At 42.5% G+C, this 27,830-nt stretch overlaps 1 protein-coding gene and 2 pseudogenes across 1 annotated transcript; 1 reads left to right on the top strand and 2 right to left on the bottom strand.

Annotated features, from left to right (window-relative positions):
- Nucleotides 1–26,774, bottom strand: LOC148016955 (uncharacterized; annotated as a pseudogene).
- Nucleotides 20,019–22,281, top strand: LOC148016957 (uncharacterized). The gene is made up of 2 exons (XM_087662348.1): nucleotides 20,019–21,152; nucleotides 22,087–22,281. Exons 1-2 carry the CDS (start codon nucleotides 20,640–20,642, stop codon nucleotides 22,279–22,281), a joined length of 708 nt encoding a protein of 235 aa, XP_087518474.1. The 5' UTR covers nucleotides 20,019–20,639.
- Nucleotides 24,481–25,611, bottom strand: LOC148016956 (photosystem I chlorophyll a/b-binding protein 2, chloroplastic pseudogene; annotated as a pseudogene).
- Nucleotides 26,775–27,830: the final 1,056 nt, after the last annotated feature.

Raw genomic sequence — 27,830 nt, 5'->3', positions numbered from 1 at the left:
CTAGCATGTCAGTGTCCCCTGCAAAAAACAGTAGCCGTAGTATGTGGCATACTCCATCTTTTGCGCCATAGGTGCATGACCATAGTCTTTGGTCTGCATCAAGACAAAACCAAAGACTTATTGATTCCCTCATTCAATAATATTACCTTTGAAAGTTAAAATTTGAACAGCCTATACTCACAAATGTGGCCACAAATCCATCTTGTCCCATCCGGCCTAGTCTAGATGTGTGACCAGTTATCATTCTTTTTCGTGCTGCCTCCTATGTAAATTTGATTTAAAAAATAACATAGATTAGAGAATAGTTAGAGTCAATCTAGAAAAGTTCATATTAATTCTAATATATGTTAGTAAAGCCACACACCTTTTGTTAAGGAAAACTGATGCATAGGCATCTCTGCTTCGGAAGTATTGCCATGTCTCCATGCACATATAAGCCCTCCTCTTGTTTGTATCCACCATACAATAGCGTATGTTTATTTTTCATATTACAATAAGTGTTAGAATATACCAAAGAACTTGTTAGATTTCAATGTTTTGTTACTTTTATTATTTTTTTAACTTTGATCATTTGATAAATGTCTCATGTTTTTATGGTACTTGAAAATTAGATTCGGACCGATCAAAGGGTACACCGCCACCTCCTACTGGTGGTGGTTGGAGTGCGCAGAGTTCCAATACTGCACATGAACCCATTTACGATGATTTCTACTACGATGAGTCTATTATATACTATTGAACTCGTTGTCGTGGCACATATCAAAGGTCATGACATGAGTGCTTTTCACATGAGATGACTCATGGTACTTTTGAACAAGCACCATCACTTGAGGAGCAACATTGTCCTATGGTATGTGATTGCTCTCCCTTATTTTTATTATTGGTTATTTTATAAATCAAAGGCTCATATATAAGGAAACCATACTATATCTGTAGGTATATTCACTTGATGATGTGCATCATTGATAGTGAAGTCATCCTCATCATCAAGTTAATATACCTACATATATCCTATGCATGAGTGATCCTAATGCATATGCAAGACTAAAGAAATAATAATCTAATGACTTTAATGGGTGTGATGATATCTTTGATAACGACAATGGCATGTCTAATTTTATTGAGGATTGGTATCAAAATGATAGTGCGAGAAATATTCCTAACAACGAGAAGTATCTTCGAGAAGAAGCTCTAAAGTGTATCTACACAAGAAGCCAACTGGCACAACTAAGTGCAAGCTTACTTATTATTAACCTTAAAAACCATTTTGGATGTACGAATCTGACGAAGGAAATTCGATATGGCAGCCTCTATACTATGCCAAACTCCCTTCTGCCACAAAGTGAATGAGGTAAGGGCACCACCTAGTCATGGAAGAGCGGACTAGGACGCTATGCAAGAGGGAGAGGAGCTTGTGAGGGAGAAGAGAGGAAAACACACAGAGAGAGAGAGAGAGAGAGAGAGAGAGAACTACAAAAAATATATATGAATTCATAAACTTAAGAGATGGAGAACCCTCCAGACATAACCAACATACACAATATGGACATCAATAGCATGGGCTTATTACACCGTAGAACATGCATAAGCTATAGTAGGGGAATGAATTGCATAAGCTCATGAGAGAGAATGGGGAAGGCTCAATAGGGCTGAAGAAGGCCTCTTGGCTCTCTCTCTTCTTTCAAATTACAAAGGAGAAGGCCTCTTTATGTAGGCCTTGAGGGTGTTTAGGGAGGAGGTTAAGATATAATAGGAATTAACACTACCAAAGCTGTATTAAGGCGGTTCCACCAATGTGGAAGCTCCATCTAGATGTTTTGTTGACCAATTTGTACTTAATCAAGTTCCATCATAGGTGATTTGTTTCCATTCTCCCCCCCATAGCTTGAGTCCAAGAGCTCTCCTATAAAAAAATATAGAGAATCTTCATAAAATAAGATCATATCTAGCAATAATAGAGAGAGTAGTGAGAGTTCATACATTACCACTACAATTAAGGATGATTTGAGGGTGATTTAGGAGGGGAATTCTAATGTTTTATTAGCTTGAGAGAGAGGAGAAAAGAGGGAAAATGGTTGGGAGTCTAATGAATGATGTTTTATGGAAGTGTTAAGTGTGGGGAAGAAAGTATGGATATGTATAAAATTGGGAGGTGGTCTCCACCGCAGTTGGAAAAAGTTGGCATCCACCATTTTGGCCATATATCCTGACTCGTAGCTCCAAAAAAGTATAAAAACATACCAGCTAAAACTTCAGCTCATGCACTACAACTTTTATGTTGAAAAGTTTTTTTGAATTGGAGTGGATGTATTTTTAAAAAATCTTACAAAATCATGTGCCTGATTTTTCTTCCACTAATGCTTCCAAGAAGGGTACCATTTGGTTGAATTATCATAAGGCTCCAAAGTCATGACATTATGAGCCTTACATGCCCTTTGGATGGCTCCAAATCCATTTCATATCTTCTCTTTTCACATTATACATTTTTCCTTCACATTCCTCCATTGATCTTTACTCTTTACCCCCCCTTGGTAAACCGGTCCATGAAATATTTTCATCCAGTGATTTCTTGGATTTTCCAAGAGGTTGTTCCCACCCTCTTCTTTATTTCAAAGCTCCAAATGTACAAAAAATCAAAAAAGTGTTAGACAAATATTTTTTTGTGATTTTCTCGGATCATATAGCCCCCCCAACGTGGCTAGAGGTATTTATGCCTCTAGACACTCTTTGGTATCTTGAGCTGACCCCACCCTGATGTGATAGGGTTTTAAGCGCCATCCATTTACCCTGGTCTTGTGCACTTTTCCCTCAATGTCTTGAAGTTTTTAGGAGCTATTGTTGAATTTTTTTGTGACCCAAAACGGTCCCTCCCACCAGTAGAGAAACTTGCCAACCTTTCTTTTATCAAAGCGATTGTCACATCGAAGCATTAAAGATCCCTCCTTGATGTTTTTATCTATTAGCTTCTTGTTGAACTTTTCTCTATGCTTCTGAGCTTCCTGGGAGTAGTGGTTGATGGCTTCTTCACGATCCAATTGTAGCCTCTCTAGGTCCAGTAATCTTTGATGTAACTTCTCCTTTTGAGAGCTTACAGTGCCACCTAATACCCAAAGGCTAGCTAATTTCACCTCAATAGGCAAAAGAGCCTCTTGTCCATAAACTAGATGAAAAGGTGTGAACCCTAACATGGTTTTGAAGGAGGTTCTGTAAGCCCATAGAGCTCCACTAAGTGCTTGTCCCAATCCGGGGGCCTTGAATGTACCTGTTTGCTGATGATTTTACAAATCATTCCATTTACCTTTTCCACCAATCCATTGCATTGAGGGTAGTAAGGGGTAGAGTGTCGTCGTTGAATATTTAGCTTTTGCATGAGTTCACCCACCACATTAGCTCTAAACCCTGGTCCTCTATTTGATAGTATTTCAAGAGGGGTACCAAACCTACAACAAATGTGGTCAAATATGAATTTACTCACTTTCTTAGCAGTGATTCTTCTAGTTGGCATAGCCTCGGCCCATCTAGTCATGTAATCTACCCCCATGATAATATACTCTTTTCTTGATGGAGTGCATGGTAGAGGCCCTATGGCATCAATTCCCCACTTCTCAAAGGGTCCATAGACCTTGATTGGGGTTTGGGGTTCTGCTATGAGCCGTCATGGTCCTGATTTCTGACATTCTTCACATGTTTGATACCAATATTTGACATCTCGGTGTAGACTGGGCCAAGTAAAGCCGGCTTGTAGAACCTTTCTACTTGTGATGTCGTGTGCAAAGTGGCCTCCACACACATCATCATGGAAATATTTTAAGATTTCTTCAATTTCCCATTTTGAAGGCACTTTCCTAAGCACACTATCCTTACCAAGACAATACAAACTATCATTTACCATGTGATATCTTGTAGCCTTTCAAGCTAGCCACTATCTTTCTCCCTTAGTCAGGTGTTTGGGAGCTTCTTCTTGCTCTAAGAGATGTAGAATATCTTCTAAGTCTTCCTTGCCTTGTCAAAGTGGGGGTTTGATAGCCACTGCTCCCACCATTGACTCATTAAGCTTTGATGATGCTGGATGGTCGGCATCTTTGTTCTGGTCTCTTGGCACATGATGTACTTATGCCTCCCTAAATCTTCTCATAAGAGATTTTGCCTCTCTCATTTTACTAGAGAGGTTTGTATTTTTGCATGCCCATGTACCTTCCATCTGCCTTACCAATAGCATGGAGTCTCCAAAAGCATTCAACCTCTCGATTGATTTACTAACACACCAAAAAAGACCATGAATTAAAGCTTGATATTCTACCTCATTGTTAGAGTGGACATCTTCCAAGATGATTCCTTCACCATAGATTTTCCCTCCTAAAGGAGAGAAAACAACGATGCATGCGGCTGCTTATCCTTAGTTCTCTTGTATGCACCATCAAAGTAGAGGCTATAAGCATCTACAAGAGTTTTTATGGATGGGGGTGGTGGAAGGTTCTTTCTTTTCACCCTGAGATTTTTCTCATAGCACCTATTTGTCAAAATATGAACCAAGCATGCCCGAGTTGTTTTTTCAACATGCACTATATAATCAAACTTTTGAAGTCGGACCACCCATTTTGCTATTTTGTCAAAGATTTCCATATGTTGTAGTGCATAGGGAAACATATCCTCCACAGTGATGGTCACAAACCTATTTGGAAGCAAATATGGCCGAAATTTGGTTACTACAAACATGAGGGCCAACAGTTGTTCCATGGAGGTGTAAGCCTTCTCTGAGGCTTTCATGAGGCGACTGGCAAAATACACAAGCCTCATGAAGGATGTTTTTGGATCTTTTTGTAGGAGAGCAGCACCAATGGCCTCTTCTCCCACACTAGGGTTTACAAAAAATGCTTCTTTCCAACAAGGCTGGAGAATTATAGGAAGTGACCCCAACATTTTCTTTATCTCCTTAAAATGTCCTTCACTTTGTTCACTCCATACAAGTGTTTCTTGGCTTGTCAGTTGTGCTGGAGGGAATATATGGCCTGAGAGAGTAAGTGTATAAATCTACCCAAATACCTTAGCTTATGTAAGAAGGAGACTAATTGTTTGATGGAGGTCGGGGAAGATAGAGCTTGCAATGTTTCTACCTTATTTGGATCTACCTCAATTCCTTCAATTGACACTACATGCCCTAGTAGTGTAACCTTGCTTTCCCCAATGTGACATTTATCCTTATTTAGTTGTCCACCCAACCTAGCTAAGCGAGTAAATCCTTCATCAACCTTGCGTAGATGTATGTTCCTCGAGCTGTAAATACAAAAGTCATCTATGAAAACCCTTATGGACTTAACAAAGTAAGGTTGGAAGACCATATTCATGAATCGTTGAAAGGTTGCTAGGGCATTTGTCAGACCAAAGGGCATGACCCGAAAGGCAAACCAGCCCCATGGTGTGATGAAAGTGGTCTTCTTTTGATCCTCCTCTGCAATGCGAATCTAGAAGTAGCCAGAGTAGCCACCACACACCGTATACCGCTCATGTCCCGCTACTTCATTCAAGATTTCATCCTGAAATGGGAGAGGGAAGTGGTCCCTCTTTGTTGTAGCATTTAGTGGCTTGTAATCTATGCATACTAGCCACTTACCATTTTTTCTTTCGCCTCACTACTACTGGGGAGATCCATTCTGAATCTTCCACTGGGTATATGAATCCTGCATTTAAGAGTCTCTTCACCTCTGTCAACAGTGCATCCTGTTGCACAACTCCTAGTCTTCTCAATCTTTGTACTACAGGTTTGCTTCCTTCTTTCAGTTGGATGTGATGCTTCACTACATTGAAACTTGTAATGTGAGTATAATAAAAAATAAATAATGATGCATGCTTCTTGAGAACATTCACATAACCCTCCCTTTCTTCATCCTTTATATCCTTGGATATCATCTTCTCTAGGCTAGTATCCCACACATCTTCTCCTTGGATTCTTGGGTTGTCTTCTGATGACGTAGGTTCCTTTAAGGTGACGCCCATAACGTCGAGAGTGCTATCACTCTCTCCACTTGAACTCTCTTCCTCTTCTACCGATGAGGGATATCCACTTGAGCTCCACTCATCAACAGACATTTCTAGTTCAAGGTTCTCTTGACGCCCACTCTTCAAGTTCTAAACCACCTTTTGATTGTGGCCACCCACCTTACGTGGCCTCAACTCTAGATCTCCTATTGCCCAATCTTGCCTAGCTCTAATGGCCATAAGCCAAGGTCTCCCTAGGATGAGGGGATATCCTTATCCCTTTACTGGCATCACATAAACATCCAGTGCTGCACTGATTCCAAAAACAAAAACTCTCAAAGCTTTCACTACACCCACACATGTGACCGCATCATTGTTGGCCATCTTTGCCCTAAAGGTTGAGGATTCCATTACTTTTGAGCCTAATTGATGCATAAGCTTCATGACATTAACCTCTGCTCCACTATCGATGTATGTTTTTTGAATCCGTTGACCTTTGATTTGAGCCTCAACTAAAGGCACTATATCTTTGAGGCCATATGCCTTGATTGCACTAACCATATTACCTTGCCTTGCCCTTGTGCTTACCATTTTTTACCGTTGTCATCGTAGCTTTGGAGAGACAAGTAGTTGTGGCCAAGTAATTTTTGGCCCTTCAGAGCTCACATCTACTACCAGATCATAAGGTTGTGTCCGAGAACCCAAAGGGAAGTCGGAGATTTCAATTTTAGACCTTGCTCGAGCCTTTCTCTTCTTCCCTTCATCTTTAGGTGCCCATGATGTACTTGCCTCATTGATTGGTTCCTTGCTTGCCTCAGTTTGGACATGTACCCGCTTGATAGGCATGGTCTCTACTACGTCTACCTTCATCTTACCTCCCGCTATTTCTTCTTGGAGCCTTCTATCCTTGACCACCTCCTCTATTTTTATGACATTAACATTTGGTTGAGCAGCAAGGCTTTCAGCTTGAACATAAGGTGGTTGTAAGATTGCAGGTCGTGACTGCTCTTGCTCTTGAGTCCCAGCACGAGGAGGGCTTACTTGTTGTCGAGGACCTCTGGCGGGTGATCATATCTTCTAGGATGAGGACAATTGTATATGCCATGTCCATTTTCTCCACAGTTGTAACACAACATCTCCCTTACTTGTCGCCGCATTTGTGGTCGATTCCCACCATTTCCCTCGCTAGGTCTTCTTGCACCTTGCACAAGATTCACTCTCAAACCCTCTTGTTGATTAGTAAGATTGTTTATTTGTTGGATCATGTCTTCTTTACCTCTAACAAGGCTTGGTGCATTAGATACATTTGGGGGAACTTGAGAGGCCTCCATAGTTGTGATGTTGTTTCCCAAAACTGCTTGGCTAGCTTGGGCTTGGTAGAGAATCTTTCAATTCTTTTCCCTAGTGATTCTCAAAGCATCTTCAAAAGTGTTTGAAAATTTCACATTTACCTTCTCCCTAAGCAAGGGATACAAACCTGAAACAAATTGATCCTTTTGAAGGCAATTTGGAGCTCTCTCTCCAGGGTTCAGTGAGTCTGACCACTGCCCCCAAAGCTTCAAAAACCCTTCCTCATAAGTTGCATAACCATAAGGATCCTTTTGATGGAGGGCCAAAATCCGTTGCCATAACTCTTCAACTGAGTTAGTTTGTTGAAATCTTTGCAAGAAAGCTGCCTTTAATCCCTCCCATTCAACTCTTTGGGCCGGATTTAGAGTTTGGAACCACATTATAGCTTCTTCCTTGAGCACCAAAGGAAAAGCCCTAAACTTTAATGCTTCATTATCCCTCCAAGAGACAAGGAAGGCCATCTCAAGGTTGTCCAAAAAATCCACTGCATTCTCCCCATTTCCCCCAAAGAAGCTTGGAAATGCCATGTTGCCTTAGAAGAGTACAAAGATGAACACGTCTAGACTTAAGTTGTATTTTATGAGGGGAAGGATGAATGGGTTCACAGATGCATTGATTTTAGCAAGACATCTCGGGCCTAGTATGCTACTAATAATGCCTTGGAATCTAAGCTTTGTGCTGGCTACAATATGCACAGTTTACATAGCACGTTTACGAATAGGTCCATACAACTCGTGGTGATTCATGAGAAACTATTATAATAAGATAAAGACATGTACATTGAAGGATGCATTGTAGTCTAGCCTTGGGAAGATTATAGGTTCTGGTGATACAAGAATCTCCCTTAATATTTTAGCCCCAAAGTACATGACAAGACGTTGCTGGAAGAAAATCTTCCTATTGATGCATACATTAACTTGGATGTTTTGTACAGAGTGGAAAGTGTAGAAATTCGAGCCATTATTATTATTCATGAGTGGAAACTACTTATGGGAGTAGAGAGAATGCACTTTCATGAATTATGAAGGATTTTTCCCAGAGTGTTTCTTTCTGGAATCCACCAACTTTGCTATACGGAGAATTTGCTCACCAGTGATTGTTCTTGCCTTAGTGTGTCCATCCTTGGCAACATATATTTCATAAGGTGTGATGGCCACCTTTTCAACCACACCCAGCCTTCGAGCTAACAACAGTTGAAGGTAGTCTTTATACTTTACACTTCTACAAAACTCCACACCGTTCATGTATAGTTGTCCTACTTTGATGTGGATTAGGCCAGAGAGAGAGAGGGATTTGATGATTTGGAGACGAGGACCTCCCGGAAGGGCCTTTACTTTATTTGCAAAAAACTCACCACAATTATGAGAACCTAGCAATTGATGGCAATATGATTTTTTCCGTTGTGAGAGAATGGAATTTCTAACGTAAACACCTTTTACCCGAATACGTGCCGTCATCCGATAGGCATACTTCCTTTCTTGGGCTTCCTTGGGAGACCATTGTGGGAGTCGTGGACTTCGACCAGCTTCAAAAAGAGTTGGTGAAGGCCTTGGAGAAGAGCCACTTGGATCACTTGTTGTAGAGGATGCACCACCATGTGTTGTATCGTCCCGCATGGATGAGAATGTCCTCAGTGGGGGCACCAATTTATGATGAATGAAATTTAGTATGGAAGCCTCTATACTATGCCAAAATCCCTTCTGCCACAAAGTGAATGAGGTAAGGGCACCACCTAGTCATGGATGAGCGGACTAGGATGCTATGCAAGAGGAAGAGGAGCTTGTGAGGGAGAAGAGAGGAAAACTAAGAGAGAGACTGAGAGAGAGAGAGAGAACTACAAAAAAATAGATGAATCAATAAAATTAAGAGATGGAGAACTGTTAACCCCAACACGAAGAAAGCAAAAGGAAATAAAAAATATGCAGGTCAAAGGCGGAAAAAAGGTAGCTCGACTGAAGAAAGAAGAGGAGAAAAGGCCAAAAGTGCAAGGGAAACCTTAAAAGTTCAAGGGAAATGCAAAAGGAGAAATGTGCATTTTAAAATATAAAGGCGCACCCTGAAATCTTGTAAAAGAGTGCCAGGCGGTGGAAAATCTGAAAAGCTAAAACAGAAGATAAAGACAAAGGCCAAGGCAAAGAGAAACGGAAGACAAAGGCACACGAGGAAAATCGCAAGTCAAACTATTGTAAAAGAGTGCAAGTGCATCATGGTTAAATTCAAGGAGCACCGGGCTCTCACCCGTGCAATTTGTAAAGGTAAACGAGCGTGGAAAGGAAGCTAGGAAGATAGAAGGACAATGGGCTACGGCCGGCCATGTAAAAAAGGGAAAAAGGGGATGACCGCCGAAAAGGGATTTAGGGTTTTGTATATAAAGTTGAGAAGTGAATGAGAAGCTCATTCTTGTGTGTGGCCAAAAGTATCTCTCCTCTTCTTCTTCTTCTTCTTCTTCTTGCTTGCTTGAGCTTGTGCTTGTGAGAGGGAGTGTGAGAGTGTGAGGGAGGGAGTGTGTGAGGGTGAGGGACCGAGGAGGAGAAGCTCTCCATCTTCTCCTCTCTTCTTCTCTTCTCTTCTCTTCTCTTGTCTTGCTCGTGGCAATGGAGCTTGGAGCTTGGAGCAGGAGGATGGAGCTTGCTTGAAGCTTACACTTGGATCGTGGAGCTACCAGAGTGCACGGGAGAGGAGGTAACTCGAACGGCACGGAGGTAAGCTCACTACACCCTTAGATATGGATGGCGCGTCGGCTATGTGAGAGGTAGCCATTAGTGCTCGGCTTGAAACACTTGAAACAATAAGCGGTCCGTGGCTCTTGGCGGTTGAGTGAAAGCTCCCACATTTTGGTTCCGTTGCTGGGACCAACGGATTCAAGCCTTGAGCGCTTGCGCGCTTCGAATTGAGCATTGGAGTCGGGTTTTCCCCGAACCGGTGCTTGAGATAGGTAGGAAGTGAGGGGGTTGAAGATGGTATTCGATCTCCCTGGCAAGTAGGTTTGTTATTTTTCTTGAGATTTATGTTGTAAGATGGAGTAGTGTAGGTATTTACTTTGTGATTTGGAAGCATTAGAGTAGGAGAAAACAAAGAAAAACAAAGAAAATAAGCATTAGGGTTACTGTTGCAAAATAGGGCAGAAACAGGGCTAGAATCGTGCAAAAGTGGTAAAAAACTTACTTGTGATGTCTAAGGTCGGTGAATGAGTTATTGGGAGTGCCAATACCATACCTGGAAGAGGGTATAAGGGCCAGAAGTGGCAAGAAAGGCCACATTGTGCATTGCAGGGTTTCTGGAGAGCAGGAGAGAAGAGGAAAGCTTGGCGAGGAAATCCGCTTTGATCTTGGCATCAAGGAGATCATCGGCTAGCCCAGGTAATTCTACACCTTCCCCTACAGTAGTAGGACCAATCTGGAGTTGTACAACAAGGGGGAAGACCCCCGACACCCTACACATCGAATTTGGCGAGCTGCGGCAAAAACACACGCGGCGTTCGGCGCATCCATGTCGACTCTGGTTCGAGGCCCAAACTCAGCCCTCGGACCACCCGGCCCACTCGGTCAAACACTAGTCGGCCTTGGACCGTCTGAGTCGACCCATTTGAGACTCAAATTCGGCCCTCGGCCACGTCCCACATTCAGCCCTTGGCCCAAGTGCCTCGGCCCGACCGAGTGATCCCGTCCGAATTCGTCCGAATCGTTCGAACTTCGCCCTCGGCCCATGCACCTCAGACCGTCCAAGTGACACACTCGGACCCTGCAATTCGGACCTGTTAGGTCAAATTTAGATTTTCTCAAATTTTAACCTAAAGGCAGTGAGATTAACTGAGAAATCATATAGAGCCGAAACCATATCATAGATCCATTACCAGGCTGAAACTAAGAGTAAGCGGTTCAAATTTGGCTATAAACGGTCCCCCAAATTGTGCATGGCTTTTACCGTAACGGCCCTGTGGGTCGGGAGGACTGCCCCCCCCGGACCCCCGCAGAGGGGCCTCTGCCCTCTCCGCACCTCCCCTGGGTAGGTTGGAGGGAAAACGCGCGCTGTGACAGGTCCTTCAAATTGAACCCTAGTGTAGCAATGGCTCTACACGAGCATGGAGTCTCACTTGCAATAGAGCAACCAAAAGACCATACCCGAACAGAGAGAAACAGAGACCCTAGAACATCAATGGGCCAATCTAGCCATCAAGGGCAAAAAGGCCACACCACAAGAACACAAAGACATTGTGTTCAACCCGTGTCTAGTCAAAGCAGAATGCAACTTCAGCAAGCTACAAATGCGAGGATGACTAGACACAACACTCTTGACGAGGGATGTACCTTGAATAGCACTGCACTGACGATCCAAGACAGCAGTGGAGAATCCACATCTGGTCATGCAGTCGAGAACTCAAGGGCATCTGTCAGAAGGCTTAAATTTACAAGCCAAGACCCGGAAGATGAAGACATAGTACCACCTGCTTATCTTAGGGTCAAACTCACCGCGAAAAGAGAGCATACTATTGATGCTCTAATTGATGAAGGAGTAGATTTTATTATCTTGACCTATGAATCATGGACCCTACTAGGCCAACCAGAGCTCACACCGACGTATGCAACTCTTAATCCTTATGGGGAACACCCACAAGCACTTCTAGGGAAGTGCAGAATCCTTGTAACAATTGAAACAGAAAGCTTGCCACTCCTGTTCTATGTTCTTCCCAATAGCGAGAATGGTGGAAAGGAAATCCTCCTAAGAAGGCCCTTCAAAAAGGCTACCAAGTGTGAGGCGGACTACGTAGCTCAGAGGATACACTTGACACTACTGGGTGTGAGGATAGTCACGACCTTTAGCAAGGGTGACCTTAGCAAACCTCGAGGGAAAGGTAAGGAAGGTGCTGACGTAACAGTCAAGCCCATTAACGAGAACAAGGACTTGTTGGAAGAGTTAATACAAGCACAGGTCGAACAACAAGAGCCAGTGAGTGAGGCCATGCCTGAACCAAGAAGGTCAAGAGACAATGCCAAGGATAGGCTTTGGACTTACAGATATCGTAGAAGACCCCAAAAGAAGCCCAAGCCTTATAGACTCAAGCATCGATGGAGAGCTAGCACAACGCCACGATGGATATCCAAGGCGTGGCTTTGGGCTCAAGGGTATTATGCAGGCAACCGATGGATTTGGGTGCCAAAACCCCTTGCTAAACCTCCGTGGTCGACTAAAGGCCAGGTCACATCAAGAGCAAGAAAGCATAGGAGGAGATCTAAGCGAAAAACCAAGTCTCGAGTCAACAACAGTGGAGTGACCGAGCCCCTCATGATCGAAATCAATAAACCAAACGGGACCAATCGGAGGGTAGATCCTCGGCCTACCGTCCTCGACAAGCAGATGCCAGATGCAATCGTTGAGGATACGCAGAAGCCACTGGTGCCCGAGGAGCCTTTGATTCCCCAAGAGGATAGCAAGCATCATAGGCACAACATTGCTCAGGGCAAGATTGAGTGCTCAACAAAGCAAATAGCACAATCATCTAACAGCCACAAGCAAATCTCCAAGCCAGTGTCAAAGCCACTAAGGAGTCCTAAGTCTCCTGCACCCTCTTCCCCTATACGGACACAAGAAGCACGACACTCGTCAGGTGTGGCTATTCAATCCCAATCTTGACCCACATCAAAGCTTCCAAATGTCCAAGAGGCAAGACACAACATCATCCGTGGCTCTCGGTCCAAGGATATGCCTATGCAACCTAAGGTGGCTAGCTCAACTGATACTAGGCCTACACAAGGGAATTCTCTAAGAGCAACAACCACTTCTAATTGCCCTAAGGACTTGACACCGCAATCCACCAAGGGTAGCCAACCCGCTAAACTAGCTACTCTGACTTCCAATCAGGAATCACAGCAGTCGCAGCCCTTAGTTGTGACAAGACCCCTTGCTGATGGTGTCCTTAGTGGTTTACCTATGGAAGAGGGGTCGCAACCAACTTCCTCGAAAACTCCAGCACTTCCAGAGTGCCTAAAGACTAGGCTGGAGGAGTTAAACTCAAGGGAGTTGGCTGAAGAGCTAGACTCTCCAAAAAGGGAGGTAATTGTGCTCTCACAACCTAGCAAGGCTATTCAGCAGGCGACGGCCATGTCCCGTAAGGACACACTAGAGGAAGAGAATGCTGAGGCCCAACCAAGCACATCAACGGTTGATCTAGTTTAGGGTCCTGAGTCATTGAGCGATGCACCTTCATTGACCAAGAAAAAGAGGAGAAAACACAAAAGGCAACAACAATCACAGGTGGTTGTGGTCTGGGGATTACAGCATCGAGTCCATCCACCAAAGAACCCGTTAATGCCTCTCCTAATAGCGGTGAGCCCTTAGACGCACCCGTGTACTCTGAAAAACCAAAGCAATCGTTGCCATCAACAGTTACTTGCAACGCTCTATCCACTGACAACAGAACTCGCATTGACCAATCAAGAGTGGATACAACGTCATCACAACAGGGTGAAAAATCTATACCAATCATATCTGAGAAGAACCATGACAAAATAGCAACAAAACCTCAGGAGAAACGTGAGAACCCCAAGAGCATAAGAAATCCTAGCGCTGATCAATCTTGCTCATCTAGGCCTGAGCCCCCAGTCATGCTGAAGCCTAAGGAAACTCTTAGAACTTTGCATGAGATAGCAACCAAGCAAGCCCTCGTTGAATATAGAAGTGTCACAAAATGCTTAACCGATCTGGATGCTAAGCTCAAAGTGGTTGCACGTGTCTACGTCCTTACGGACATGGGCACAATCCCCAAGGAGCAGCTTGGAGATTACTTAACCTTTCCTCAATCATGGGAAGAACAAGAACATCTTAACGGGCACTACGATAGGCTCCTCATGAACGCATGCGACTCATCCCTAACGAGGAGGCTGACGAACTGTGCTTAACCATCACATTCAATGAAATGCTCTACCGACCAAATCTCGTAGACATAGAGCAACTAAAGTGACTGTCAACAGGCCAGAGTCAATTTGAGCAGCATTGGTGTGAAAGCCGTGTTGTAATGGCCGAACTAGGGGCTCAGATCATGACGGTCTTAGAAGAGCGATTGGCCAAATGACGGTCTCAAAGAGACCCAACCTATGTGGCACCAACTTCCCTTCGAGTGCTGACTGACATTCGGGGTATGGACTTAGCTGGAACTAGGTTAGAGGGCCCTTTGATTGATAAGGTTCTCACTGAGGAGGAGTTACATATTGCTAGTAGACTTGGTCAAGGTTCCATGCTACTTGACGTGGCAAAATATTTATCAGTATTAAGTAAGCTGCCGCGAATACTAGATGCGTGTGCCACGCTCCGATACAACCCCAAGTTCTACACTTGGTTCTTATCCTCGTGAAGTGATATGGATTCATAAATATGTATATAAATAAACACTGCCTTTTGTGTCACCGTGTATAAACAATGTCAACACACACAAGCAATGATAAACCAAGCTCCTCAAGTCCTCCTCTCATCACACATTCAAAAACCATGTGACCAGCCCCACCTCCAAGTGAAGGGCATGCAACCCACATTGCCGCCATAGGAAGTCTCGACCAACAACTGTGATGGTGTAGACAGGGTGTAGTCCCTTCCAAAACACCTGCTTCCCTTTTTGGTCTATCCTTTCGAGGATGTGCCTTGTCCCACTCCAGGACAACCAGTCCATGTGACTTAGCATGAACTAATATCCGCTAATGACTGGAGGCAACGCGAACATCAGCATGGGGGCCATTTCTCTACAACAAACACCGCATGCCTCACCCCTCCCCTTCTTGTCATATGCGCTTCATAAACCACACTAAAATCCCTTCCATGCAAACAGTTGTATCCTATATCCAGGTCTAACCCTTGGATTGCATCTTGCAGGCTTTCCTTTTTTACGGAACGCATGGAGAATCATGGAGATCTAGCATGCAAAGACGCTCTTCGCGAACAACGGGAGCATGTGGCACGCGCCCCTCTACCGGAGCGCTATGTGCCCACCATCAAGAGGTATGCCAAGAAGCAAGGCCCTAAGCGACACTGTCCAGGGCGAAGGCCGAAGAATCCTCGAGTCAAGAAAGTCGAGACTCAAAACGTGCAACAGGTGGCAGCACTAGTGGCACAAACCCCAGCTCACGCTCAGGCCCCAGATGATCAAGGGCAGAAAGGGCAGCTCGAGAAAAGGAAGAATTTAATAAATTGTTTAAAGACATTCTGGAAACGGTAGCAGGCCGGGACTACACCATTTATGTCCCAGCCGACATGTTCCCTACCCAACACCATAGGAGCCCCACACCAGTAGAGCCCCAATCACCCGGCCACCCAGACTCCCCCTGCCTCGTACAAATAGAGTAGCCCCATGCTGTATAAAGGCCTTATCAAATGCTACCTGGCCATAACTTTTTGTCTTTAAAAGGTTAAATGTTGACATGTTCCTGAATTGTACGAACTTTTCATATCTGCGTTTAATATATTTCACGTCTTTAGCAAAAGAAAAAGCTAATCAAGCGTAGGTGATAAATGTCTAAGTCAACACCATAGAATTCACATAAGTGATGTCTCCTTGCATTACATTGGTTTATTATAGTTGCGGCATAGACCATGCATGTACTCTCATGAAGCGACAAGTGGATACAGGATGAGACAGGTCTTTGCGCGAAGGTGTTCAATACCCGATCACTGCAAGACCATCGACCCCACAAGGAGCCGCGGCAAAGCCACGCTTCCGAAAGCACGAATCACCCTTGCCAACCGCCCACACCGCATGGGCCACGCTCCGTTTCTGGGTCAAGCTCTATAGTTGGCTCATGGCGGTCATTACCTCAATTGTGCCAACATCGCATGTGTCACAAGGAGGTTTGCAATATCTTAAGTGTATCTCCCCATTTTGCCAACTACTTCTCTAACAACGAGGCTAGGGCACAATCATCATTGTACTATCCATTTTCTGCGCCTTCGAAGCTTGACATTGTCTAACCCATTGAAAGGCTGATAGCCTCAACATATTGTAATGGTTGTACTCAAGCAAGTCCAAAAAAAAAAAAGCACCCAGGATCACAGCACAGCACCTAGGGGTCCTCAATTTAATTACGTCTAGTGACCTACTGGCTTCGTCCCTAGTCCCCTAGCCCCTTACCATCACCCACAATTGTTCAGGGCACATCAAGGGCAGGACATACTTGGGGAGCTTGTCTCGCCTATGGTTAGACTTGTCACCCTGACCCACTTGCACAACTCTCTCTTGCACTCTGCCTTAGTACCATTGCAATCAGTGGTGATACGCACCGCACGATTGGCCATAAAAAGTACACCGTACTCATCAACCAAGTCCAATAGTTTCCAGCTACTGAAAGTGCAGTGTCCTTGTATTCAATTATGCTACGTCTCATATACCTTCATGTCTCATATACTTCATGTATACTTCTTCTCAACATGGACAACTTTGCTTCATCCACGCATTGTTACAAGAAACTAGCCCGCAGTCTTCTAACCACGTAATATCTAAATATGCACGAGCACTCACATACTATATGCACCAAAGTATATACACAGTTTGGGTCCTCAAGTGCAGGACAATACTCCCAAAGGCTTGCTTAGAGTTCGACCTGTCTCCCAAACTAATCAAAATATGTCTTGTGCATGATAAGAAGACTAGCACTACCCCTTAAGGAGAGACCACATGAGAGGTTTTCCAATTGCAGGTATTGAAGACTCCAATGAAGGTGTTGTTCACTCTTCATCAACACTCAACTCTGAATTCCTACCCTTATCACCCTGTAAGCTTGCCAAGAATCATCATGTACAGAATCCCTAAACAAACCTCCACTTGTACTCCATCAATGCAACCCCCTCAAAGAACAGCCCTACCACCAACTCCCATTGCCCTACCACCTACCGCTTACCCACCAACGTGCCCCCAACGACCTTCCTCCCCACCACTAGCAACACTCCATCATGGCAACCACAGGCGTCCTTATCACCCACGTCTTCGGTGCATGCTACAGCCTCCTACCTACGACGGTGAGTGCCATGGGACTGGCACTCGTCTAGGAGGGGGTAATGTTAATCCCAACACGAAGAAAGCAAAAGGAAATAAAAAAGATGCAGGTCAAAGGCGGAAAAAAGGTAGCCCGACTGAAGAAAGAAGAGGAGAAAAGGCCAAAAGTGCAAGAGCAACCTTAAAAGTCCAAGGGAAATGCAAAAGGGGAAAGGCGCATTTTAAAATATAAAGGCGCACCCTGAAATCTTGTAAAAGAGTGCCAGGTGGTGGAAAATCCGGAAAGCCAAAATAGAAGATAAAGATAGAGCCCAAGGCAAAGAGAAACGGAAGACAAAGGCGCACGAGGAAAAGCGCAAGTCAAACTATTGTAAAAGAGCGCAAGTGCATCATGGTTAAATTCAAGGAGCGCCAGGGGCTCTCACCCGTGCAATTTGTAAAGGTAGACGGGCGGTGGAAAGGAAGCTAGGAAGATAGAAGGACAATGGGAAAAAGGGCCTAGGCTACGACCGACCATGTAAAAAAGGGGAAAAGGGGATGACTGCCCAAAAGGGATTTAGGATTTTGTATATAAAGTTGAAAAGTGAATGAGAAGCACATTCTTGTGTGTGGCCAAAAGTAGCTCTCCTCTTCTTCTTCTTCTCCTTCTTCTTCTTGCTTGCTTGAGCTTGTGCTTGTGAGAGGGAGTGTGAGAGTGTGAGGGAGGGAGTGTGTGAGGGTGAGGGACCAAGGAGGAGAAGCTCTCCATCTTCTCCTCTCTTCTTCTCTTCTCTTCTCTTCTCTTGTCTTGCTCGCGGCAATGGAGCTTGGAGCTTGGAGCGGGAGGATGGAGCTTGCTTGAAGCTTGCACTTGGATCGTGGAGCTACCGGAGTGCACAGGAGAGGAGGTAACTCAAACGGCACGGAGGTAAGGTTAGTACACCCTTAGATATTAATGGCGCGTCGGCTATGTGAGAGGTAGCCATTAGTGCTCGGTTTGGAACGCTTGAAACAATAAGCGGTCCGTGGGTCTTGGCGGTTGAGTGAAAGCTCCCACAAGAACCCTCGAGACATAACCAACATACACAATATGGACATCAATAGCATGGGCTTATTACACCGTAGAACATGCATAAGCTATAGTAGGGGAATGAATTGCATAAGCTCATGAGACAGAATGGGGAATGCTCAATAGGGTTGAAGAAGGCCTCTTGGCTCTCTCTCTTCTTTCAAATTACAAAGGAGAAGGCCTCTTTATATAGGCCTTGAGGGTGTTTAGGGAGGAGGTTAAGATATAATAGGAATTAACACCACCAAAGCTATATTAAGGCGGTTCCACCAATGTGGAAGCTCCATCTAGATGTTTTGTTGACCAATTTGTACTTAATCAAGTTCCATCATAGGTGAGTTGTTTCCATTCTCCCCCCCATAGCTTGAGTCCAAGATCTCTCCTATTAAAAAATATAGAGAATCTTCATAAAATAAGATCATATCTAGCAATAATAGAGAGAGAGTAGTGAGAGTAGTGAGAGTTCATACATTACCACTACAATTAAGGATGATTTGAGGGTGATTTAGGAGGGGAATTCTAATGATTTATTAGCTTGAGAGAGAGGAGAAGAGAGGGAAAATGTTTGGGAGTCTAATGAATGATGTTTTATGGAAGTGTTAAGTGTGGGGAAGAAATTATGGATGTGTATAAAATTGGGAGGTGGTCTCCACCGTAGTTAGAAAAAGTTGGCATCCACCATTTTGGCCATATCTCCCAACTCGTATCTCTAAAAAATTATATAAAAAAATACCAGCTGAAACTTCAGCTCACGCGCTACAACTTTCATGTTGAAAAGTTTTTTTGGATCGGAGTGTAGGTATTTTTAAAAAATCTTACAAAATCATGTGTCTGATTTTTCTTCCACTAATGCTTCCAAGAAGGGTCCCATTTGGTTGAATTATCATAAGGCTCCAAAGTCATGACATTATGAGCCTCACATGCCCTTTGGATGGCTCCAAATCTATTTCATTTATTTTCTTTTCACATTATACATTTTTCCTTCATCTTCCTCCATTGATCTTTACTCTTCACCCCCCCTTGGTAAACCAGTCCATGAAAATTAATATTTTCATCTAGTGATTTCTTGGATTTCCCAAGAGGTTGTTCCCACCCTCTTCTTTATTTAAAAAGCTCCAAATGTACAAAAAATCAACAAAGCATTTGACAAATATTTTTTTGTGATTTTCTCAGATCATAATCTATCCATTTCAACTTTTTTGAAGTAAGTAATAATCTAACATATTTTTTGGTTGCATTCTAAAAATGTTTGCTTGTTATTAATCGTATTTTTAATGAACTTGCAAGCTACTCTCTCAGAAGTTCTTGCCAATAAACAATTCCCTTCCTGCATCACATGATGAGGTGAAGAAGATGATAAGTAGTCTTGGACTTGACTATTCTTCTATACATGCATGTCCCAACGATTGTATTTTATATAACGGTCAGTAGGACAGTGTGATGTGTCCAAAATGTCAAAGGCCTCATTATAAAGAGTAGAAAGGTAAGGTCCCTAGAAAGGTATTGAGACATTTTCCCCTGGCTCCACATATAAAACATATGTTCCAAAGTCTCGAATCAGCTAAGCTTATGACATGGGGAGCAAAGCACAAGAGCAAAGATGGAGTAATGCAAATTCCGTCAGATAGTTCTACATTTGAGCATATTGATTTGTGATGGCCAGATTTTGCAAAAGAACCACACAATTTAAAGATGGGTGTAGCAGTAAATGGTGTGAATCCATTTTCAATGAAGTCAAGTAAATGGTCTACATGGCTAGTGGTAGTTATTAACTATAATCTACTCCCATATCTCAGCATTAAGAAAGAGCATTTAATGCTTTCACTCTTAATTCCAAGAAAACAACAAGTTAAATACCTAAATGTTTATTTGGCCCCTCTCAGCAAAGATCTTCAAGATTTTTGGAGAGGGATCGATGTCATGGATATGTCCAGAAGCATTAGTTAAAGACAGTTCATTGTTCATGGAATTTTAGCATGGACTATACACAACTTTCTAGAATATGGTTTTTGCTTAGGTAAATGGTTTTAATTATATATATTGTCTCATACTTTTGTACGATGTTCATTGCGCTAATCACCTTTGTTATGTTTTCCATGCAAGGATATGTACCAAGGGTTATAAAGCTTGTCCAATTTGTGGTTATTGGTTGAGATTGATTTATAGCAAAAACCTCAACAAAAATATATATCTTCGGCATAGATGATTTTTATTTGAAGATCATTAGCTACGAGATAGAAGGTAAGCCATGCATTTTAATGGAAAGGTCGAAGAAGAAGATGTCCAATAGCAATGACACCAAAGGATTGGTATCTAAAGTGGACTATTGGACCTGCTATCAATCCAGAGTGGGAGATCATAACCGGCGATGATGATGACTATGTGAAGAAGCGAGAGAGAGGAAAACATGCTCTAGCTCAAAGTCCTTCAATATGGTATACTTTGGAATATTGGAAGGATTTGAAGATATGTCATCTTCTTGATCCTATACATATATTCAAGAACGTTGATCATTCATTATGGCAATACCTCATTGGCTTGAAAGACACAATGGCAGCAAGAAGTGACCTAAAGGATCGGAACTCAAAGCCCAATCTATGGCCACTTTATGATGAAACTCGACATGAGACAACCAACGAGCCTACCCCATGGGTGCTCAAAATAAAAGAACAGGAGACTATCAACAAGAAGATTCAGCCGATTCGTATGCCTACAGGATATGGAGCATCTTGTCAAAACATGTTCACTCTAGATGACAAGAGCTTGTTTGGTTTAAAAACACATGATTGGCACAATTTTGTGGAGGTAAATGTATCTAGATCTTTGTAAGTATTTATTTTCTTGCATGTTTTGTTGATCAAATTAATTATGTATGCAACATGTTCTACCCCTTGTTATTGATGCAATTACACAAAAGAAGCGTGAATGTATAGAGCTTCTTTGTTTAATGGAAAAGGAACTTTCAACCTCCTTTTTTGATATCCACGTTCATCTTCTAATCCATCTAGTGGAAAAGATAGAGCTCACTGGTGTTGTGAGCACTTGATGGATGTTTTGGGCCGAGAGGTTTATGAGAGTATTGAAAGGTTATGTATGCCAAAAAGAAAGACTAGAGGATTCTATGGTGGAGGGATGGATGCTTGAAGAATGCACGTATTAAGTTTGTGAATACCTTGAGAAAAATGATTCTGAAGCTCCACGCGTATGGACAAATGAGTCATCTTCTACCATGTTGGAGGAGGTATTTTCTGATAAGGGAGTCCCTTTTCGACTTAAGGTCCAAGATAAATTGGATATTTCTACTTTCATTGTCTATAATAGTGAATGCATGCAACAATTCGTTGATGAGTACGAGGAGGAACTTGTAAGCAAATGAGTTGGTAGACGTAAAAAGAGGAGATCCATACATCAAACCAATGTAAATAACAATGGGAACATACCTACTTTCATCGATTGGTTATACACCCGTATGCAACAAGCGCTAGTGATCATGAGCCAATCTCAACAGAACAAAGAGAGTTTATGATTGGGTGTGAAAGACAAGTAACTTGTTGAGTTTTGAAAACTCTGAAACTAAACAAGTGAATTTTATTTTTTAATTATAATTTATTTATTGGTCTAGGCTCGAATGTATACCAACATGTGGGCTTATGGACAACATCCTCGGATAGTGCATGTCCAACCTAGAGGTGCACTTGTTTGATAGTGTTGACCCTATTCGATCATGATGACACTGTAGATTATGAGAATGACAAGGATCGAGACTCTTAACACGATAGACACCAAAGAGGAAGAAATAATGGATATCGAGTCTACAGAGGAAATGAACATCAACACAAATTTAATGATGGAGGAGTTTGAAGAAGTCAACAAGGATAATGAAGATGAAATTTTATTGATGGTTAATCTCAGAGATGATGAGGAGGACTATTAGTTTTAAGTGTCAACTCATGGATCAACCTATGCTCACAACCTATGCTTGATAAGATTTAATCTCAAAATAATTCATTGTGAAGTCATGAATTTTATTCTTTTGAAAACTTACTAACAAGGGTGGGTGGTGGGGAGTCTTGTGGTAATAGCCTCATATGGCTAGTGTCGAGGTTTGATTCCCCTCAGACTCGTTTTTATTTCTCTAGTTGTGTACAGGGTAATCTTATCTCCAAGTTCACTAAAAGAAAGTTTGTATCGGGGTTTGATTCCCCTCCTCTATGGAGGCTTCTATCTCGCGTTTCAACCCTACTATTAGCATCTCAACCTTTAGTACCTGCAATCAATAATTATTTCCTAGATCAACTTGGCATAGCAATAGACCATCAAAGCTAGCAGTCTTCTATCATTTCTTGGCAGCATTTTCAGCAACACCCTCAATGAGTACCTGCAATACCCCCCGCCCACCCTGCCCATTTGCTACTCTAGTCATGCTCTCTCTCTCTCTCTCTCTCTCTTCGACACTATGGTCACCCCCAGGTTTGATGTATGGTCACCCTAGCTTTGATGTATGTGGCAACAATATGGGCCCCATGCTTGTTAGCCACCTCATGGACGCAGATTGAGAGACCACATATATGTATGATCTCATGCTTGTTCTACAACAAACCATCAGTACCACTATTCTATCTGACATTGGTATCAGAGCTCTCTAGTCATAACTTTTTGGTCTCATAGGTCATTTTGGCCTTTTGAAGACATAAGTATAGCATTTCTTTTTGTTTCATTTCTCTCTCTCTCTCTCTCTCTCTCTCTCTACTTACTATGCATTGTCACATCGATGACTCATGAGTTCGCACATTTGCTTAAGCAACCACTCAGACTCCATCTTGTCCCAAACTCCGTCTCCAGTGTATTGATGACATATTTCTTCTCATCCTCAAGTTGATCACTACATTGCAAAATAAGGTCAATTAATAATCCAAAAAAATTTGTAATTCATATTCTTTATGTTAAATAATGTTGAAAAACACGGATCTAGAAATAGATTGGCTATGGTGGATGCAAATCAAACATACAATACATTATCAGAATAAGGAATTGTAACTCAAGTGAATTAGGTTCCAAGATAGATTAGGTTGGACTCATAAACACAATCTTGAGTGACTGGAACTAAAAAGGTACCATATATTTTGAAATGAGTGTCAAGTACATACCTTTATAGATTTTTGGACAGTACCATTGTACTCATTGTGCAAATGGGATTTTTGACATCTCTTCCTAGAGCTTCTAGAGCATACATCTTTGTCATATCTCCTAGCCTCTTCAAGGCATAGATTCAGCCTCTATGGGCATACATCTAGCCTCTATGACCAAGCATCATTTGCTATTGTCAACACCCTCCCTCAAATGATGAGTCTCTACCCTTGCTGGCTTTTGCCCCCCTACATGTCAACATGGACCAAGAGATTAGCACATTGGCAGCCTAGTCAAGTTAAGACTTGAAACATTACATTTTGGTAGGGTTTCTTTACATCCACTATGGGAAGTAGATCCACTAAGGGAATATGAGATCCATGATGGAAAATTTTTGCAAGAATTTTCGTTTGTAGTAGGGGAAAATATTTTCTTCTTATTTTTGTTGCTTCTTTGGCAACCTTTGATCTTTTGCTCCAATCTTTGATCTTCTTTGTCTTCTTGGACTTCATTACCTTCATGCTTCTTGGCTTTTGTTGTGCTCCTTATCCCTTTCGATGGGTGGTATGTGCTTTTTACTCTAGTCTTCTTGACACATTCTTTCTGCTTAAGAACTTGAGATGGATACACATGAATACATTGTTTTGGCTTATCAGATTCTCTCTGACATACATGGCTTGGTGATTATTACATTGGTCTTGCGATACATGCATTTTGGGATTTTATGAATACTGCAATAGCTTGGGCATACAAGATGGATACATATTTCTTTGGATTTACATGCCCTTTCTTGTTAAAGGAATCAAACCATGAGAGAAATAGATGGCATAACCCTTCTTGTCAACAACACATTTTACTCTATTAGGACTCATAGCATCTTCTGGTTGCAATCCTTTTTTTCTTTTTTGTGGGATTTAAAGATCCCAAACTCTTGATTTTCTCATCACTTTACATTAAACAAACAATCAAGAGATGATTCCTCGAGACAACATCCAGGTAGTAGAATCTACAAGTTGGAAGCACAATCAGCCTTTAACAATGAATAACTGTCCAACACATCAGGCAGAGCAGCGGTGGCAAATCCCTGGTTTGTGAAAGTAGCAAAAAATGTGTTGTGTCCTGGGTCAGCAAGGTGGGCAGCCAGGTTATCAATGGGACCAGTGCCAGTGTAAATGGCCTGGAATCAGGCACCCATGACGGTGAGCATGGTAAGTCTATCATTCTTAATCTCTTTAGTCTTGAGCTCCTTCACCTTCTCTGGAGATTCAGATCCCCAGCCTAAGGGGTCGAACCAGAAGCCACCGGGGTGGCCGACATCAGACCCTGCCGTGAGCTTGTTGTTCGGGAAGACGGGATCGCATCGAGCTAGGCTTCAGGATGTCAGCCCATCTCCGGCCCTCTACCCATTCCATAAAAATGAGCTCTACTACGAAGAGGGTTGTCTGGTCAGTGAAGTATTGTGCCTCACCGACCATGTACCACAACGGGGTATTGAGAATTCCTGCCTTTGTCAATGCTTTTGGGATGAAGATGCCTGCAGCGCCAAACATTGCCCATCTACAGTGCACAATCTTAGCCTGTTGTTGCAAGGGCTTGTGGTGATGGATGGTGCCAGGCACAGTTCCCTTCTCGCCAGAACATGCTGTAGCCTAGGTTGATACCGCACTGGCAAGCGCTGTGGTGGGCTAGCTGTTGGGAGCCAAGGGTCTGCTTGTAGAGGCTATGGAATAGAGCTTCAAGGCTTTCTTTACTCTTCTCTCTAACTCAAAACCTACTTTTGACAATCTTCTTTGTTAGTTGTGGCTTTTGTGAGCAATAGCTCTCAGATTTGCTTCTAAGAAAAAACAGATTGGTCAAGCTGAAGCAGCAGCAAATGACTTGCTTTGCTTCTAAGAAAAAACAGATTGGTCAAGCTGAAGCAGCAGCAAATGACTTGCTTCTTCATCCACTTCTTCTTCTCTTCTCTCTTGATCTCAGAACCAGAAAGTAGATCCATTTCCTTAAGCAAGCCCTTAGCTACCCTCAAGGGAGTATCAACAAGAACCAAAACTAGTCTTCAATAGCTGCACCACAACACCTCCTTCCTGGAGCTTGCAAAGAAGAAGAAAACACACTACTAGCTACCTACCTTAGCCATGGCTGTGATACCATGTTGAAAAACACGGACCTAGAACTAGATCAGCTATGGTGGACGCAAATCAGACACATGATACATTATCAGAATAAGGAATTGTAACTCAAGTGAATTAGGTTCCAAGATAGATTAGCTTAGACTCATAAACACAATCTTGAGTGACTCAAACTAAAAAGGTACAATACATTTTGAAATGAGTGTCAAGTACATGCCTTTATAGCTTTTTGGATAGTACCATTGTACTCATTGTGCATATGGGATTTTGGATATCTCTTCCTAGAGCTTCTAGAGCATACATCTTTGTCATATCTCCTAGCCTCTTCAAGGCATAGATTCAGCCTCTATGGGCATACATCTGGCCTCTATGACCAAGCATCATTTGCTATTCTCAACAAATAATACTTACTCCCACGGTACATGAACTCGCTGTAGATAAGACATGCAGAGGTCTCTATATGACGTTTGAAGGCGATGTCGGTTCCGACTTGAAGGATACCCTCACTAGGCATGATGTTGCATGTGACACCCGAAGTGCCAGTGCGCATGTGCATCGGTACTCGTGGGGGCACTAGTGGTGTCTCGCTAATCAATCGGGCTAGTGTTGTGCTACTCTGCCGCTAACGCCTACATGCAATACAAACATATGATACATTGAGATGTGAATTCTTAAAAACTACTTTATATTTAATCTGTAATTCCCTTAAAAGACATATGTACACAACTAATAGCCACTAGCCTGTGAATTAAGTGTCACCTGAGTAGGAGGATGTACATCAAGAGTAAGCCACTGACTTTCGTGATGTGATGTACCTAGGATAGGAGTCCTAAGCAAACGAAGACATCAAAATGATATATATATAAAGAATTCTATATGTAAAAAAAGGATGACATTACTACTTTATCAATCGAGAAGCTTACCGATGCGCTATAGTGTGTGCATGAGAAAAAGTCTCCACTCCGGCTGCATGAGGCTAGGAGGATGTACCCTCTCCAGGACATATGGGCATACTGAATCTCACAAGAATCTTGATGGCAATGTCTAAACCAGCATCATCCATCTCCACATAACCTATCATGGCCTCTGAAAATGTATCTCCAGAAAGTCTAGTGCCTCGTAGCAAAGTCTTGATGATCACCAACTTCACTTTACGGGTGTGGTCACTCATTGCATCTATATATTTAAAATAACTATATGTGAGACTAGAGATATATTGTTAGAGGAGAGCTCAATCTATCATTGACCAAATAACTCTAGGCAAGATGCATCCACATCTCCAAGCTGCTTTCAGCAAACGTAAAGCTTTGCGCTTCGGCTGAGTTTTCCATAACAATTTCATTGCTTGCAACATGAAGGTAGAGATGGCCACTTTATTCTAGGATATCAATGGAAAATAAAACTCTATGTAGGCCATAACAGTGGATTGGACAATGGTGAATGCAATCAATCATTTGGGAGTGGAAAACAAACTACAAAGAATAAAGATTTTGTTCACATCATAGCAACAATCTATGGGTTACCCATTGCATTTTTTGGCAAAGGAAGTCTTCTTAGTGGTGGAGTAATGTCTCTTAGACTTTCTATCAATGCTATAGGAGTTCGTATCATTATCACTCTCATCACATGTCTTGCCTTGAAGGACAAAAGGATTGGCATTGTTGTGATATGTAATGATGGGAAAGGCTCTTTATGCTTGAAAATATGATTTTTGAAATGAATATCAAAATCATGGAACAAGTGTACTTGATTATTTCCATGCAAGAAGAAATAGAAGATGCTTCTGGTGCTTGGGATTAGCAAGCTAGGAAGTGGGTGTCTCCTATTGTGGTACAAAGTTAGAAGGAATTCTGTCCCAAGGGAGCAGGGGTGAGCATGCATGCAAGCAAATGAGGAAACTCACGCTGCTCTGAGAGCATTTCCAAAGGCAAATGAATTTTAGAAGGAACTCCCTTGATTACCCTTGATTAACCTTCCTAATTTAATATTCCTATCAATTGCACCCATTCATGGCATAAGATAGATCGATCATGAGGATGACATTCCACACCATGATAACAGCTTATACATCCTTATTTGATTTAAATTATTTGCATGCACCCCATTTGGGATGTCTTATTAGTGTGGATTTTCTTTCCTAGTTGCAGGACATTCTTGTTTCGATACAAACATGGCATGCCTTGATCCCACATAGGATGATTGTAAGAAATATTGTGCGTAGCAGGAA

The sequence above is a fragment of the Lygodium microphyllum genome, chromosome 22 (assembly GCF_053477565.2).
Source record: "Lygodium microphyllum isolate KBCC chromosome 22, Lygodium_microphyllum_v1.1.10, whole genome shotgun sequence".
In the NCBI taxonomy this organism is placed as follows: Eukaryota; Viridiplantae; Streptophyta; class Polypodiopsida; order Schizaeales; family Lygodiaceae; genus Lygodium; species Lygodium microphyllum.
Note: the sequence above shows the minus strand (reverse complement) of the source record. Positions and strands in the feature narration are given on the sequence as shown.